The sequence below is a fragment of the Glossina fuscipes genome, unplaced genomic scaffold, assembly GCF_014805625.2.
Source record: "Glossina fuscipes isolate IAEA_lab_2018 unplaced genomic scaffold, Yale_Gfus_2 28, whole genome shotgun sequence".
Lineage (NCBI taxonomy): Eukaryota > Metazoa > Arthropoda > Insecta > Diptera > Glossinidae > Glossina > Glossina fuscipes.
Window position 1 is genome coordinate 4,484,358 of NW_023998423.1, and position 17,199 is coordinate 4,501,556.

At 33.3% G+C, this 17,199-nt stretch overlaps 1 protein-coding gene across 3 annotated transcripts in view; it reads left to right on the top strand.

Moving 5' to 3' along the window:
- Positions 1-17,199, top strand: part of LOC119636641 (14-3-3 protein zeta) — a 46,271-nt gene that overhangs the window by 27,239 nt on the left and 1,833 nt on the right. Inside the window, exons 3-8 of one of the 3 annotated variants that reach the window (XM_038032131.1) lie at positions 7,964-8,298; positions 8,394-8,507; positions 10,542-10,668; positions 14,886-15,009; positions 15,206-15,369; positions 15,717-15,845. In XM_038032131.1, the coding sequence (XP_037888059.1) occupies positions 8,237-8,298; positions 8,394-8,507; positions 10,542-10,668; positions 14,886-15,009; positions 15,206-15,369; positions 15,717-15,845 (720 nt within the window). In that variant the 5' untranslated portion in view covers positions 7,964-8,236. Of the gene's footprint in view, positions 1-7,963; positions 8,299-8,393; positions 8,508-10,541; positions 10,669-14,885; positions 15,010-15,205; positions 15,370-15,681; positions 15,846-17,199 lie in introns of all 3 variants that reach the window. The other 2 variants (XM_038032133.1, XM_038032132.1) reach the window with 2 other exon arrangements.

Genomic DNA, 17,199 nt, shown 5'->3' on the forward strand with positions numbered 1-17,199 from the left:
TAGGCGATGATGATAGTGATAAATTCGTCCGTCATGCAAATACATATATATATATATATATATATATATATATATATATATATATTTTTTTCTACTTGGCTATTGCAAGATTTTTCAGTTTAGCTGCGTGCAAGTATTGTCGGTAACGTGTGTCGATTAACATAGCAACGCGCTCGCCAGGAGAAATAGAAACAAAAAACAAAAAAAAATAAAGAATTTTTTAATTACTATAAAGGGTGTCTATGTTGCAATAAGAAAACTAGTGTTGTGTTACCTGCACTCACTTCGCAACAACAACAAGTGAAATTAAAAATTCTATACGAAGTTTGCATTGTTAAGTACACTCTTCTGTTATTGTAAAATTTATTTATTTAAAAAAAAAAAACAGGCAAAAACGAATACTTTTATATATGTAAAAAAAAAGACAAAAAAAAAAAAAACAAACAAAAAGAAAATCGAGTGTTTCAAATTTTAAAGGGATATTAAATTCGAACTCGAATACATTCCGTCTAAAAAAAAATTGTTTTAATTATTATGTTAGTAGCTAGTTAAAGTTATTTAATATTTTTATTTAAACGAAAAACAAATAAAAATAAATAAATAAATAATAAAAAAAATATATATATATATATATATATATATATATATATGTACCGTTTCTTTCATATGTGTAAAACGGAAATTATCATAGCATACGTGCTTGACTAATGATAGACATTTTTTTATTTAATAGTGATTTACAAGAAATTATTATAAAATAAAAAAAAATAAAAAAAAAATTGCACAAAAAAAATAATAAAAAACTGTTACATTAAAGGTAATTGGTTTTCATTTTCTACTCTTATATACTGCAAGCATATATATATGTATATATATATATCTGCGCTTATATATCTTTATATATGACTTTAAGTACATAGATAGATAAAGTGAACCACACCTTTGTTTATTATTATACCATCTTTGGGTTTTTTCCTTTTTGTTATGATGTCTTAAGATTGATTATGAGTAATTTATTGTCTTATTTATCTAAATTTATTTAAAATCATATATATATATATATATATATATGTGTATTTTTTAATTTCATAAATAATTTAACGCAATCATCTATCAACTATGAAAGACGAAATTTTAAATCGTGAGATGACGACTATAGTCGTTTTGCTATTTATTGAATATTAAAACTCTCCCCGCTCTTCCCGCTCTCCCGCCTCATTATTCTTAAATATTCTTTCTCATAACTCTCTCCCTTCGCCGGTTGTGGACCATGTTAAAACGTTAAGTTAAAACAAACGAACTCTAGAGTAAAAAATTGTAATAGAAGACATGGAGAAATAATAAAATAACACGATGGGGACATAACTTCGGAAGATCTAATGAGAAGGTGCTTCATAACAATTCTTGATTGAATAGCAATGCCCCATGCACACGACAATTACTGAGACGTTTGCAACAACCTTGAAAAAGTGGAAAATTTTATTAAAATATTTCTTGTCAATGCTTACTCACCTTTCAACGACTAACGACTGCAAATTGATAGCAAATGCTCTCTTTAGTGATTTATAAAAAGGCTTTGAGATGGTTTGCAAGTGGAGCACTCCTGCATGGATGGATTTTTATGCCCGAAACCGCGTAATGGTGTGTTTGGAGGCGATATTAAGTATGGGCGAATATGTATGTGTAACAACCAGAACATACTTTATTATTATGCCGATGGATTCGAAATCATTTCTAAATTCAATTCAATCAAGTTTGCTGTCGGTCCGTTTGTCTGCCTGGTATCTGTCGCATGTATTTTCTGCTCAATCTAGACTTGACTAGTTTTCGAGATATTTTGTTCATATTTAATGCGCCGAGACGATTTGAACCAAGGACGACTATTAATGAGCATGAATTGGACTGGATCATTTTACCGTGCTTTCTCTCTCTCTCTCTCTCTCTCTATATATATATATATATATATGTATATATGTATATATGTATATATATATGTATATGTATATATATATGTATATGTATATATATATGTATATGTATTGTTCTATTTGGAAAAAGTCGTCATAGGAAAAGCATTAAGATTTCCCGACAAAAATCAGAAAAAAGTAAGTAAAAACATTATAGTCGGGCGAGGCAGACCCCATTGAGTACTCTACACCACAATGTCCAATTCATATTTCTATTATGGAACAAAAAGATCATATCCTGTTCCTATATAAAGGCATGTTTTTCATGTGCATATTTACGGGGAAGCGGGTGCCCAAAACGCAACCTAATCTAGTGCAAGTTTAATCCTGACATAGGGCAGAATCCAAAAATAGGCGTGGATGGTTGAAATTTTGTGGAGTTCATTATTGTAGGAAATTACTGTTATGGGTCAATTTTCATCAGTTAACTGTGGTAAGTTAAGGATGACATGTGTCTTTCGCTCGCAGCCCTTTCATATAAGGATTCTGAAGAAATTTGAACTCCTTATATGGCCATAAGATATAATTTGTCTTGTGTTAGGAGATAAAAGATTCAAGTTCTTTGACGAACAAACTTAATGTTATGAGATTTCGTAGGTTTCTCAGTCCCTCTTGTAGTCTAGTGTAGGTGTATATATTATTTTTATTATTATTATTACAAATTTAGCCAGAGAATAAATTCCAAGGCTAAAAGCACTTCAAGCACCAGCATCTAAGGCAATCGGTTTGATTACTGCACTTGAGAATTGAACCCATCGGTATATGAAATATTCATATTAAGCGTTTTTTTCCTCTTGTCAACTTTGTGTCCAGATAGACGTCGACTGGCTTCCTAAGCTGAATCGTTTTTAGCTTGTCTTTACGGTAATATCGAGCAATGAGATGTAGCTGACAAAGACAGGGGGCTTAGCAAGTAGGGCCGCAATTTTACGTGCATAGGTCCCTTACAATATATGTACGAGAAATGATTGTCATAAAAAGTAGAATCAATGCAGTCTCCCATTTAACTCTTCTGAGCCTCTAAGAGAAAAGCGGAAAAATCTGTGCAGATGACCTTTTGTTTTACGCGAAAGAGAAGAGGGGAGTGGACGATATTCATTTGCCAAATTTGCTTAAATGGATTAAAGAGAAGGCTAGAGATATAATGGATCCTTAAAGTGAAAGCAATTGTAGAGAGAAAAAAAAAGGTTTTTTACGTAATATCAAAATTTTTACAAACTTTTGTTTATTTAGAGATTGTTTCTCTTCTGGATATTAAATTGTACGATATATAATAAAATTAGCTTTTCCTTCCTAAGCATGGTAAGACAATTTTTCTTTCTTTTCTTCATATCAATCTCTGTCTATATATGAAAATAGAATTTTTTTTTTTGTATCCAATAAAGTCATGTGTAGGCGTAATTGTTCATATTTCTTAACAACAACCCACACGTAATACGAGTTCATGACTGGCTGACTGACATGCGTTTTTATATAAGTTTGTATGTAAATATACATTGTTATGATGATAATCCGTCTCGTAGCATAAACAATTTAAGTGAATATAAAATTAATTTATTACTAAAAAGTATCCTTACCTCCAGACTTATAATAATCTGTCTGCCAACAATCGTAATGCATTCTTTTAATTCACTCATTCCGTTCAGCCAGGAAGTTATCATGTCGGGACGAATCCTTTATCCAACGCATGCAATTTACGTAGTAGTGTAGTACGACTACGTTCAACAAATCGTCTCTTTAGACGTACTATGTCGTATTATTATACCCTATCCCACTTGTGATGTAGTGTATAGTTGTAACACTTAAGAGGGCTTGAAATATACCCACGGGGCTGTCTGTGCGTCTGATGTCTGTCCATGTCATCTTGTGTTCAATTTGCACGTCGTAAATTTCCGAATTATTTCAATAAAATTTGATATACTGATGTATTTTTGCTCATGGATAAACGCTATTGAAAATAGTTCCGATTGGATCACTTTTTCGTCGCCTTATTCTGATAAGAAGTCATTATAAGAAAAAATATTGCAATTTGTAGAATTTCGCGACAGAAAGCGCTTAGTAATAGTGCTTCGACGTTGTAAATTGATGTGAAAATTTTAAATCGGATGAGGTAATTTTTTGAATAAAAATAGATATGGATAAGTCTTTTGATATACTCTGCGTCACTTCTGGTATAGGGTATATCAAGTTACTGCGGACGTATATAACACGCAGGAGGGCTTAAGATAGATCCACCTTTTATTCTACCGATCGATTCAGAATCCTAATCTGAATTGATTTGAGCCTGTCGGGCCGTCTGTCCATCTAAAGTTCTGTTCACGCTACGCATCACAATTTTTGCGATATTTTGATGAAATTTGGTACAGTGACGTGTGTTTAACCCAAAGACGAAAGCTATTAAGCATGGTTTGCGTCGGCCCATTTTTTCGACTACACCTCCACCAAAACAAATTGCAATTTTGAAAATTTCTCGGCAAAAGTGGCTAAGTATTAGTGTTTCGGCATTCTAAGTTGGAATGGAAACTTTGGACTGGCTGCGGCAATTTTTGAACCAACTCTGAATTTTTAATACTGCAGATGAAATTTATATCATAATAGTAAATTAGCATAACAAAATCAACTGTGTCAAAGTTGAATCATTGCAGCCAATTTTTTGGGTCCTACTCCATGCAAGGATTTCGCGAAAATTGATCCTTTATAAGGCAGCAAAATCTAAATTTGAATATGTTATGACGAAAATTAACCCATAATAGTAATTATATAAAAAGTACATCAATTCTTGAGCCTCTTGGGCATAACCATTCCAACGGACCTTCAAGACTTCATTTATTGTTCCTATAAAAGGATATAATTTTTTGTTGTATAAGAATGGTGTAAACAATGTGGTATAGGATGCTTAACGATCGGCCTTGTCCGACTATAATGTTCTTACTGGTTTCACTGTTCTTAAGATCGATCAAACCGCCTCATTCAATACAATGTTAACAGCATATCGAAAATGCCATAAATTACATTTTTATTGAACTTTTATTCTGGATTTCGTTTTAATCGGCGACGTTCATTTGTCTGCCTAGGTTTTGTACTCTTAAATTTGCACAAGACTTTAATTAAATCCTTCAGACTTTTTCTGATTCTGGTATTTCTGATTCTGAAGGTTGAACGTACGTAATAGGTGAAAGAATAAAGAAAAATAACAAAAGCAACAGTGGAAAACTGAAAATTTCTATATATTTTCATGAATAACTTTGTAATTATAAAACAAAACTAAACTAATACTTAACCTTATATATGACGATGAAATTGTGCTGATACCAGCCACTTATACTATTTGTCAACGGCAAAGTAGTCAATCAATTATGTGTGAAGGTATTAAGTTCTTTTGTTATGCATACCTTCACTTAGCGGAGGAGAAAGCCCTTTCAGGTATTCTACCTACTAATGATGATGATGATGATGATGATAATGATGATGAGTGATGATGGCGATATGATAGTGATATTGAAAATAAACGTACACAACACTTTTTTTTTTTTTTTTTTTTTTATTTACTCTAATTAAATTGCTTTTAAAATGAAATATAAATTTTACTAATTAATTAATTTTACTTTATTGTTGTTAGTTATCCCAATTAATGTAATTGCTTCATCTTCTTGTTTAAGCAACTGGTTGAATATTCTCTTGCTTAAGATTTTTCACTTATAAAACATTGAAATGCGAACACGTATTTAAGCTTTTTTAAGCGTCTTCTCTCTCTTTTTCTCTTTTTTATTTCCTTTCTAATATGTGTATATATATATGTAATTGAACTAACTTGGCAACAATTGACTTATTTACGAATAATTCTGCACGAATAACAGATTTTTCATTGTAACCAAAAATAAATTGAAATGAAAAAAATTTTTCATTCATTTCTCTTGTGAATTTCGCACATACTACATACCTTATAACATTGTAATATAGTTGGGGTGTTGTGAGACTTTCACAGGACCGAGAACAAACACAAAACGAGACAAATTAACTTTCGCTTTCATTTCGATTACTAAAAGCGTAAACATATAAGAAATACATTCATCATACATATGTGTTGTTATGCATCGATGCCAATTTCGTAATTAAATAAAGCAATATCCGCGACTAAAAGAGAAACATTAAAATATATTTCATTGAAGTTAAAATCTATCGCCGCTATTCCCGATATCATCTCAACAATATCTGGGCTAAAGGAGGGTTTCTACCAAATCCTTTTGAGTATTTCACACCTCCGCATATCCGCATCCACCCGCAATGGCCTACATAGCATATAAACATATGAAAAAGCAATGCTCTAATAAGGAACGAAGAAATTTGTATTCGAGTGTAGTAGCGTGTGTTACGCGCATCATCTTAAAAAAATGAAAATGAAATTTTGATACTTAATAATTTTGGATGAATTTTTTTCAATTTTGAACTGATGCTCAGAGAATATGTTGAAATTTTTCTCGTTGCATTCGAAGTATTTCAGTTACGTACGCTGGCGTGACCGAAGGCAAAGAATCTCGACTAACCTTTTCTTGGAGAGTCTTCGAGGATATCGAGGTCATCTGCTTGCAGACTTCGTCACCACGTAGTCAGCTAGTCAAGAGGTCTACTCCATAACCAGTAGGTTGTAGAGAAGCTAAAGATAGTATAGATGCCTGGCGTAGCTGGGTGAATTGCTTCCTCTAGTACAATAGATCCAATGGCGAGGATGGTAGGGGTGGATCCCCCGGAAGTGTGGAAAATCCAAAATACGATATTCCAAACATAATGACACACACATACCGATAATTCCAAATATACTATGAACGATGGAATCCACGGGAGTCAGGTTGCCCGTCCACAAAGTCACGACTACCCTACTGACGCGGGTGGAAGTGATAGCGTTGATTGAACAGCGATTAATACTCGCCAAACTTGCAATGACGGTTTCATACCTACCATGCAGAAACTTCGGTGGAGGCTCATATGTTTTAATCATATAGATGAACCAATGAGTGAGGTCTGACCGCTTGGATACGGCCGTTCGAGCAGTATTCGTACTGGCCGTGGTTGCCCTCGAAGATGGAGCGGTTAAATAATTAAGAGGTGCTTAAGAGGCCTCGCCCTGTCCAGAGGAAAAGATTTACAGCATACCTGAGCTTTTAATTTGGTGCATAGTGCTTAGAATAGGCTCTCTCTGTCTTTTGCAGGAATGTCTTGCAAAACTGAGGGATGTTAAATTGAACTATGTATTAATTACCAATAGTTCGAGGGATAATTCGTCTGATTAAGATTTCACGCCAAGTGAAAGATGTTACCTGTTTTTGCCTTTCAGATGATGGAGACATATGCGCGATACTGATCGTCTTCTTTTGGACACATCTGTACGAAATTTTAGGTCGATATTCGTTATTATTAATCTTTAGTTTAGCTAACGGCATCATTGCCGCATTTGCTTCTATTTTTATCACATAAAAAATGCGATAAAAATTAAAAAAAAAAAACTTAACAGCTTTGGAACTTTCATTCGAAAGTTTACTACTTAATAAGTAGAATTACATTTAAATTTATGAACGTAACGATGCATGAAAAAAAAAGAAAGATGCAGTGCGTAAATGAATCGGAAAGAATCGTCTCACACACAATTGAAAATATGCACTGAAGTCCCTTAATAATGCGCTGGGAATTTGGTCAAAAACTTCATGAGTCATTTATAAAATTTGTATATATTGTTGCGAAGCAAGAGGAAGAGAAATCAACAACGCAATTACTACCTATAAAATGTATGCAATGAGTAATCAAGCATAGAAAGATGCGACGCATAAACTTGTTGAGAGGGAATATCGTATTATGCTTTCTCTCTCTCTCTCTGTATCTTAAGATCTTTTTCGATATATCGCTTTCGCTCTATTTTTCAATGACATTCAATTCTTAACGAAGAAAAACTATGTTAAAAAAATGTAATTTTTTAATTCTTTGTTTCTTTTTGTCCCTTCCAGATACTTTAGTCAGAACAACTTGTGAGAGCGACGCATTCAGTTTTAGATTCCTTACGTTATAATCTCTCTCTGTCACTCTCTCACTATACGAGTATTGATATTATTGTGAGACAGCAGAACAAAAAACGCCAAAAACCAACGGAAGAACTAAGGAAATATTTGTGTGGGGCAACTCTAAACCCAAAAAAAAAAAAAAAAAAAAAAGAAAACAAAATTTGTTTATATTATTTTCTCTAAACTTAATCAGCACATAAATAACAACAAATATTAACAATGTCGACAGTCGATAAAGAGGAATTGGTTCAAAAGGCAAAATTGGCCGAGCAATCGGAAAGGTAAGCAAAGCACGAAACATTTATTGACAATGAACTCTTCTGACGATGAATAAATAAATAAATAAATAAATAATTTTTCCATTCATTCTATGTAGATACGATGATATGGCTCAGGCTATGAAATCAGTCACAGAAACCGGTGTAGAACTGTCAAATGAGGAAAGAAACCTACTTTCAGTTGCCTACAAAAATGTTGTTGGTGCCCGCAGGTAATTGAATGATTTCATTTTTTTTTTTTAATATTTTTATTCTAACCTTAACCGCCGTTGCATTTTAAGGTTTGCTTATTAGAATAAACATAAAAATAATTTTCTCAAAAAGAAAGTAAAAAACATTTGACCTTCCGCGAAATTGCTTAATGTGTTTCTTTAATAACAGTTGAATTATTAATTGAATTGAATTTTAAAAATAATTCTCCCAATATTTTGCTAAAAAAAAAAAAATCTTGACATTGCTTTATATTCCTTCTCTCTGTACTTTTATAATGACTTTCCTGGATATACCCATTAAGACTTATATTTTTATATGAAAAAATAAATAGATTCGTCAAGGATATAAAGAATTTGTACTCGTTCTTCCTAAACAATTTGATCACCTTGAAATTATATTCCTTGTTAATATTTTGGTCGGGGGAAAGGAATTCATAATACCCCAGGAGCGCCACAATTCAAAGAAAGTTTGACATTGATGTTGCTTTTTGATCATGGTCCACCTTTTTGAACGATATTCGTTCGATGACTGGGTTGTTCTCAGCGCGTATGCATAGACCCCAATCATAAATCTCGTAATGATGAGTTTACTTACGTCCTAGTAATCAGGAAATCATTGCTTTCATAGACATAATCAAATCAGAAAAAACCACTGTTGTGCGTCTATACGAGCACGTGTAAATTTGCAGCAATTAATTATATGTACCTAGAACTCTACATAGATGTCATGTGGGTGGATACACAAGAAAGATAATTTCATGACTTCATAGTACTCGCGAAGTTTAGAAGGAAAATTCATTTCATTTTTTATTCACACTATTATCAAGAGCCCATTCATGGTGACAGTATTCTGTAGCCTAGGCCTCCCTTTAAGCCTGCTTTAATTTGAATCGGTTTTCAACTCTTTCATCATTCTTTGTCATACAATATTTTTGCGGTTCAAGAGCATCCACTGCTGTCTATTCACTCTATATCCCTAACTTCCGATGCAAATAGGTGAATCTATTATTCGTACTTAGCGGCTATAACTCACTGAAACAAATGAGTTTTTGTTCTCCCTACATAGATGAGAATTCAGTTAGTCTTCATATTCGACATGGCATGCTCTGGGTATTTAAACAAGGCAATAGCGTTGGAGCGACAGTAGAAGAAATATGCAGTGTACGCGCTGAAAGGCTAATCGGTCAGTTAGAAATTGGTTTCTAAAATTCCGTTCTGGAGATACGACTTTGCAAGACGAACCAAGGGCGGGAAGTCCTTCCGACTTTGACGATAACCTTTTAAAAGCAATATTGGAGCAAAATCGACGCCAATCAACCAGACGTATACCAAAAACTGCGAATACCTCAAAATCGACTCTTAATAATAATATAATTTTGTTGTTCAATGATAAAAAAAAAAGTTACTTATGACTGGACCTAATATTAACTTGAAATTTCAAAAAGTTTACTTAGCTTGATTTTAAGGTTTTCGTTTTAAAGCTGCCTCCACGAATTCAAAGAGTAAAATAAATAGGACGAAGGATCTTATATCCATCACTTTTTAATAAAAAAAATTCTTTTCCCACGAAGAAGAAGAATGTTGATGCGTACGATGATGTGATTGCTGCTCAATTACCTGTTAGTCGCTCTTACCTACTTACTTCACCTTTTCTATTTAAAATCGAATTCATCGAAACACCATAAGCACAGAGTCGGTTTTTCTTTTACGGTTTCGTTAAGCTTCTCCTTTCCTTTATCTTTAATTGTCTTCAACTTTCTCGAAACAACATCCAGACTTCTTACATATAAACACTACAATTTCTGTCATCGTCTCTTTCCACGTTTCCACTATTCTCGCTTCTATTCTTCGATTCCCTATCATTAGCAGCTTTACTTCAATCTTGCATTTATTTTTCTCTTACATCTCGTATGTGTAAACTTCAGCTATTGTTATGGAGAAATTCAATCGAAGCCGTAAACAAATTTTTTTTTATATTATTATTTTTATAATATAAATAATATTTTTTTTTTTTTTTGAATTTTACTCTTGCAGATCATCATGGAGAGTAATTTCCTCCATTGAGCAGAAAACCGAAGCCTCCGCCAGAAAACAACAGCTCGCCCGCGAGTACAGAGAACGTGTGGAGAAGGAACTTAGGGAAATTTGTTACGAAGTTTTGGTAAGTTTTGCCTTCAATTTTCATATTTGCGGCGCCTCCTACTCATTGTCATCATTCCCATATAAAAGAAAATATTTCATTTATTTTAAAGATAACGATAATGAACGGAATCATCCCCACCACCCTAGCATCAATGTGCAAATGACATTTGCAAACAAATAACTAGCAACAATTATTACTTTTTTTTTTTTTTTTTTTTACTAATAATAATAAAAACTTGGAATGTCTAAAACAGGCTTTATGTCGTTGAAAACTGTACAAATTGGAAAAATCGTTCTTACCCTTTGAATGTCACTTTGTTTTATCAAAAAAGAGAAAAGAAATTTATTATAATTTTTTTTTTTTTTTAATATTATTCAGGAAGAATTAGTTATAGTTGATGAGTATCAGGTTCGCTTCATGTCATTCAATTCATCGAAAAAAGCATATGCTGCCTCCGTGTGCACATTATTAATAATAACACTTGTTCCTGCACACCATTCCCCTTCCCCTTCCCCATCTGTAACGCTATACGTATATAAGCAAGCAGCATGCTTTCGTTCATATTCTTTCACCCGTCGTTGTTGTGTAGTTGTGTAGTATGCTCCCTTATACGTAATTGGTTAGACCTAGTGCAAATATAATATACTTGTTATGAATTTGCCTTTGCATTTGTGAAATTGATAGCAGCGCTCAACCGTACCATTAGTTAAGTTAGTATAAATACTTAAAACAACAAAGTAATCAATAAATCTATATTTAACTTAATAACGTTGTGAAGTCATGAGAAGTTTCCTCTGCTCTAATTAGAAAATACTTTTGCGGAAAAGTTAAAAGCGGCGCGTGCTATATACCTTTTAGAAGAATTTCATATATATTCTGATAGAACATGTATTTAGTAAAGGCGCAGATATAAGCTAAGGGTGGATAAAGCAAAGCAAATTTTATATTTTTTGCTGGACGCGCAAATAAAATTCCCCTGACAAAAAACGACCGCCTTTTTTTTTTATATCCCACATCAATTGAGGTTGACTTGTTGAGTTGTACTCGAAATCCCCCTCTGAATTGATTTAAGTTCGATTGGTTTGTGTGATTGTCCCTTCTTACCTTCTTGTCTTCAGGGTGGTGGGGATAGGCCAAAGGTAAGATCGGCTGCAGCCGTGGACAGTAAGAGAGCGCCCAAAGCTGTATAGTTGGTGTAAGTTCTAGATCGAACCAGTAAATTAGAGGGTGTCCACGAAGATCAGGTTGCCCAAAAGTAGAATTGTTCGTGGCAGGAAGATGCACACTATCCATCTGGCAGCCGGGATGCCTTCTTACCTGACTGCTTGGGTACGATCCTTCGGGGAGTATTCGTGGTGGATACGGTTACCCCAAAGTTTTGCGGAGAGCTATCTAAAAGTTACTTCGGTAGGCCTCGACGTAAACCATTAACCGAGAAAATGGCCCAGAGTCATTTCCTATTGCGAATATGACGGAGACATAAGGTCGAACTCGAATGAAAATAAATTAGAAAGGGTTATTATTGCAGCCACTTCTAATGTAGCGCCCTCTTCTAAAAAAGATCTTTCTATTAAAAATATTGTAAATTTTTAATATTTTTCAACAAAAACCGGTAAGAAGTAAGACACGTAGCAGAAATCCCTTCCCACATGTGTTCGTGTTAAAGGGTCGTCTTTATATGGCAGAAGGTAATCAATTTTTTCTAAAATTTAATGAGAGAAGAGAAGTTGATGCAACACTGTGGCTTATATAATGAAAAAATAAATTTGCTAAGAGCTAAGTTTCGATCACGTATATTCTTTACCCATATACGAATTCTTTTGGTTACTGCTTATAGTATATTTTGTTTGTATGAAATATTGGTTTTCCTACGCGTGCTATGCCTAAGGAAGTAAAGAAAGACATGGGTTTGGTACAATAGAAATATATCTATATATATATAGAACAGGGTTGACTTGGTCGGTATGATCACGAATAAAATTTATTCAATGAATTAATTCCGGGATCCAAAGGTATATAAATAATAGTTTTGAGTTTATAGGATTTGAAGTTTCTATAATATATTCAGAAGTTCAGCATTAGCTTGCTACACTTGCCTCCTACTTTCTGATAATCGTTGCCTAATGTAGGATAGAAAGTTGTTTATAGACACGCGTCACAGTACATGTGTCGAGAAAAAGAAGAAGCAGGTATTACGCAGTTTCGAAAGAAACGTAAATGTTTTCACACTTTTTTTTATAAATTAACATAAAAGAGAGGGAGAGTGAGTGAGTGGATCATCTATCGCAAGTATTTTCCAGTTTCACCAAGAGATATGTGTATAAAAGAACATCCACTGAAACTTGATTCGTAGGTTCTGAGATTTCAATTTTAAAAAGAAGAAGCATGACGCCTGCATAATACAGCCAGAGCGCTAAATTAAATTACTTCAAATTAAAAAAAAAAAAAATTTCATTAACAATTTATTTAGTTAAATTAATATTATTAGTGGCCAGTAGTGAAAGCATGCGGAGAATAATCTTTTCCGTAAAAAAGTAACAAACAAAGTAAACAAAAACATGCAGCACAATGAACTATAGCAAGAAAAAAGAAGGAGTTTTGACGAGAAAAGACCAAAGTCGCTTTGACGGGCATTTTACACGTAGTGTACCTGGTTTTTTGCAGTCAGGGAATGTAAGAAGCAGTATATAGCACGATCTATTTATTTGTAGGGTTTGTTGGGCTATGGGGAAAACCTTGCTTTAGCTAAATTGAATTTTTTGCACAAATTTGATTGAAGCGCGAACAGAGATCTCGTTTCAGCGAGGGCGAGGGAGCGAAAAACGAATTCGGAGAACACAGTGAAATCCCTACGTCTGAAAAGAAGTCTTCTCGAATGCAGCCATCAATGGGATCCTCGATAATTAACCAAAAAAAAAAAAGAAAAGGGTTTTAGTTTCAACAGCTCTTAGTACGTTTTAGCGATTATATTTTCATACCCAACCCTGAAGGATAGGAGTAAACTCCCTTAGTCCGTTTAGGGATTATATTTCCATACCCACCACTGAAGGAAGGAAGTGAACTCATTAGGCTCTTTTCTTCATAATATATATAAAAGTCAGAAGGAAACTTCAAAGGCTTTATAAAGCGTGAAATTCTGAATTGATTAAGCCATGTCTGTCCGTCGGTGTGGTGTTTGTTGTTGGCGGTGGAGGATATGAGGTTATCGACTTCAAATTTGGTAGAAATGTTCGAAGTTTTCGCACGCGGGTTGGTATTCGAAATGGATCAAATTAGTCCGAGCCGGAGCCCACTGTGGAGCGTAAACTGGATCACATTTCCATATTCACTTTAGGAAACACTTTGTTCTTTACTATTTGCAAAAATGAGAAAAATCGGCTATGCCCACACAGGTTTACAAGTGAGTAAATTTTATTTATTGTCACTTTTTTGAGGTAACGCAAACAAACAAGACAAAACGTTTCGAGCCATTTTGTACACTCCTCAAGTGAAGATTTATTACCTGCCTAAAAACCCGTTAATTTTAAAATGAGTACGGTAGACATCGCGTTCAAATAAAAGGTCTGGGAGAGTAGAATGCGAAAAACTAAGTGGATCAGTTCCAATTTAAATATCTCGATCGTCACGACGTAGGGAACTATAGTTGCATGCATGGTAGTATGGCGTTGATGTGGGTATCAAATAAGAGGATTTGGAGAGTAGGATGCGCAAAGCTAACTGGATTAGCTCCAAATGAAATGTCGCGGACGTCAAGACGTTGTGAAGCAATTTTTTCGTTACAATACCATAGATATGGGTACCTCATCGAGGAGCTAATTCCAAATTAATTGTAATAGACGTCACGATACTTCCGATATAGGTATCAAATGAAAGAAGTTGATGAGTGGAGTAAAGATAAAGTGTATTAGTTACAATTTAATTATGAAAAGACATTCAATGCATCAAATCTAGGAGCGTTTAAAAAAATATTAAGTGGCCCAAGCGTGCATGTGGTGGGTACGAGAGAATCAGTGCCTAACGAATATAACTTGCTTACTTGTTATTGTTTATTGATTTTTACAATAGTTCTCATCAAACGTTCTCTACAAGGACAAAAGCTTGCTACTAAACTGATAAACTGGCAACTTGGTTGCTTAAAAAAAAAAAAGAAGGAATTATTTAGTTAATTGAAGCATAAAATGAATCAATTCTTATTCATTGTTTTATTTTTCTTTTTCATGCTTTCGTTTTTGCAGGGTCTTCTTGATAAATATCTTATCCCCAAAGCCAGCAATCCAGAAAGTAAGGTTTTCTATCTGAAAATGAAGGGAGATTATTACAGGTATTTAGCTGAAGTAGCCACAGGGGATGCGCGCAACAGTAAGTATTCTTTCTATTGCTTTTATACATGTTATTATTATTATTTATTATGTGTTATCCTTAAAAGAGAGATTCCCTTATTATTATTATTATTAAAGATTATGCCTAATTTTTGTTAGTTATATAATAATATATAATAATATAAAACAATACAATATGAAAAAATGTTGTTAAAAAATAATCGAAATATTCTTAGCCGTTGTTGACGACTCGCAAACCGCTTACCAGGATGCATTTGAAATTAGCAAGGGTAAAATGCAGCCAACACATCCCATCAGATTGGGTCTGGCACTTAACTTCTCAGTCTTCTATTATGAGATTCTAAACTCACCAGACAAAGCTTGCCAATTGGCTAAACAGGTTAATTGAAAACAAAAAATAGAAAAATGTATTTCAAAATTCTTCGATCAGCAGAGATAGAGAACGCGCAACAAAAACCATATTATTATTATATTAATACTACTTACTGTTTTTCTACAGGTCTGAAATGCAATAATTTAGGGCTTTTAGAAGATTTAGACTTAGGGACTTAATCGCTTCTTTTTGCTTTTTTTTGGCTTTTCATTTTCATTTCGCTTTTTTCAAACTAAATACTTTTTTTCCTTTAATTTTTGTTGATTATTTTATTCTTTCTTCTTCTTCTTATTCTTCTTCTATTTAAACTTGTTATAGCCGTGGTTGAAGATTCGAAAAAGGCCTATCAGGAGGCATTCGATATTGCGAAAACTAAAATGCAGCCCACACATCCCATCAGATTAGGTCTTGCTCTGAACTTTTCCGTCTTCTATTATGAAATTATCAATTCACCAGCGCGGGCCTGTCATTTAGCTAAACAGGTTTTGTGGTCTTTCTTTTTTTTTTTTTCTTTTTTTGCATTTGCATTTATATTATCTCCTTCCTACTCCAATTCTGCTCTGATATATATAATTTATATGTTGTGCTTTTTCCGATATATTTTTTAAGAGATTCATATAAGCGATAAAAGAGCAACAAAAAACAGTAATCGACATATTAAAATTTATCGATTCTTCTTATGTTGTGCACTAATCTAAGCTATGAATGAATTCTAACCATATTCTGAAAAGTCCATTTATTTACCGAGAGCACGTTTACATGATGAATTTTAATTTGACGATCCGTCCACTATAAGAGTATATTAAATGAAAGGAATCGTAAAAATGTTGAAAAATTTGCTACAAAAATTTCTATGTTGTGCTTTGTGTATCTTCTTCTTCCACATGAACTTAATAAAATTTTAAAAATTTTTATTTACTAACATCAAACACATACACACGCACACGCCCGCGCACATACATATTATTTTCATCCTGTAAACGAGCCGTAATTTTATAGTTTATTGCCCTTGTGTATAACTGCTCGAAGCTCTGGCCCTTTATAAAGTGCTTTGTTGTATATTTTAATCCTCGAATGATGTATTATTATTGTTTGTGACGTACTATGAAAAGTATGCATGCATGTGCATTATCATCCAAATGGTGCTCCTCTTATTTACTACTAATATATATTTCAAATTTTTTGTTCAGGCTCTACTGGGTAATATATAGTATTTATTATAAACATCCTTTGCCTGTTTCGAAATTTGAATGCTTTATCGAAATAATGTAAAGCATTCCTCCTCCCCACCTATATCATCCTATATTTTCTCTATATGCGTACACATCTACAATAAATTTTCATTACTTCAGGAGGAAAATGAAAGAAAACGTTAAATATAAAATTAATTTATTTAATGTTACTTTAAGTGCCTTAAGTACGTCACCCAAAATTCCGATACATTTAGGCTCATTTCAAAAAATAAAGACTCCTAGTCCTCGAATGTTTATTTATTTCGCAAAAAAAATGTAACTGCAATAATAAGGATTCAGTCGAACGAGAGAAATTATGACGTATACATGAATGAATAACCCATGATTGAAAAAAAGTGTACAGAAATGTAATTTAAAGAATTTTTTTTTCAATTTCCGCTAACAATAAACTCTTCATCAAATGATTTTTACATTCGAATAAAAAAACCAAAGCAAACAGTAGTAAATAGTCGAATATTTTACTACCTCTACCTTTGTCTTGAAAAAAAAACAAAAATAAAAAATATGATATTTCAATAATCTTCCAATATTAATATTGCGTAGGCGTTGCTCACTTTTCGCACTTGGATCTGTGCACGCTCAA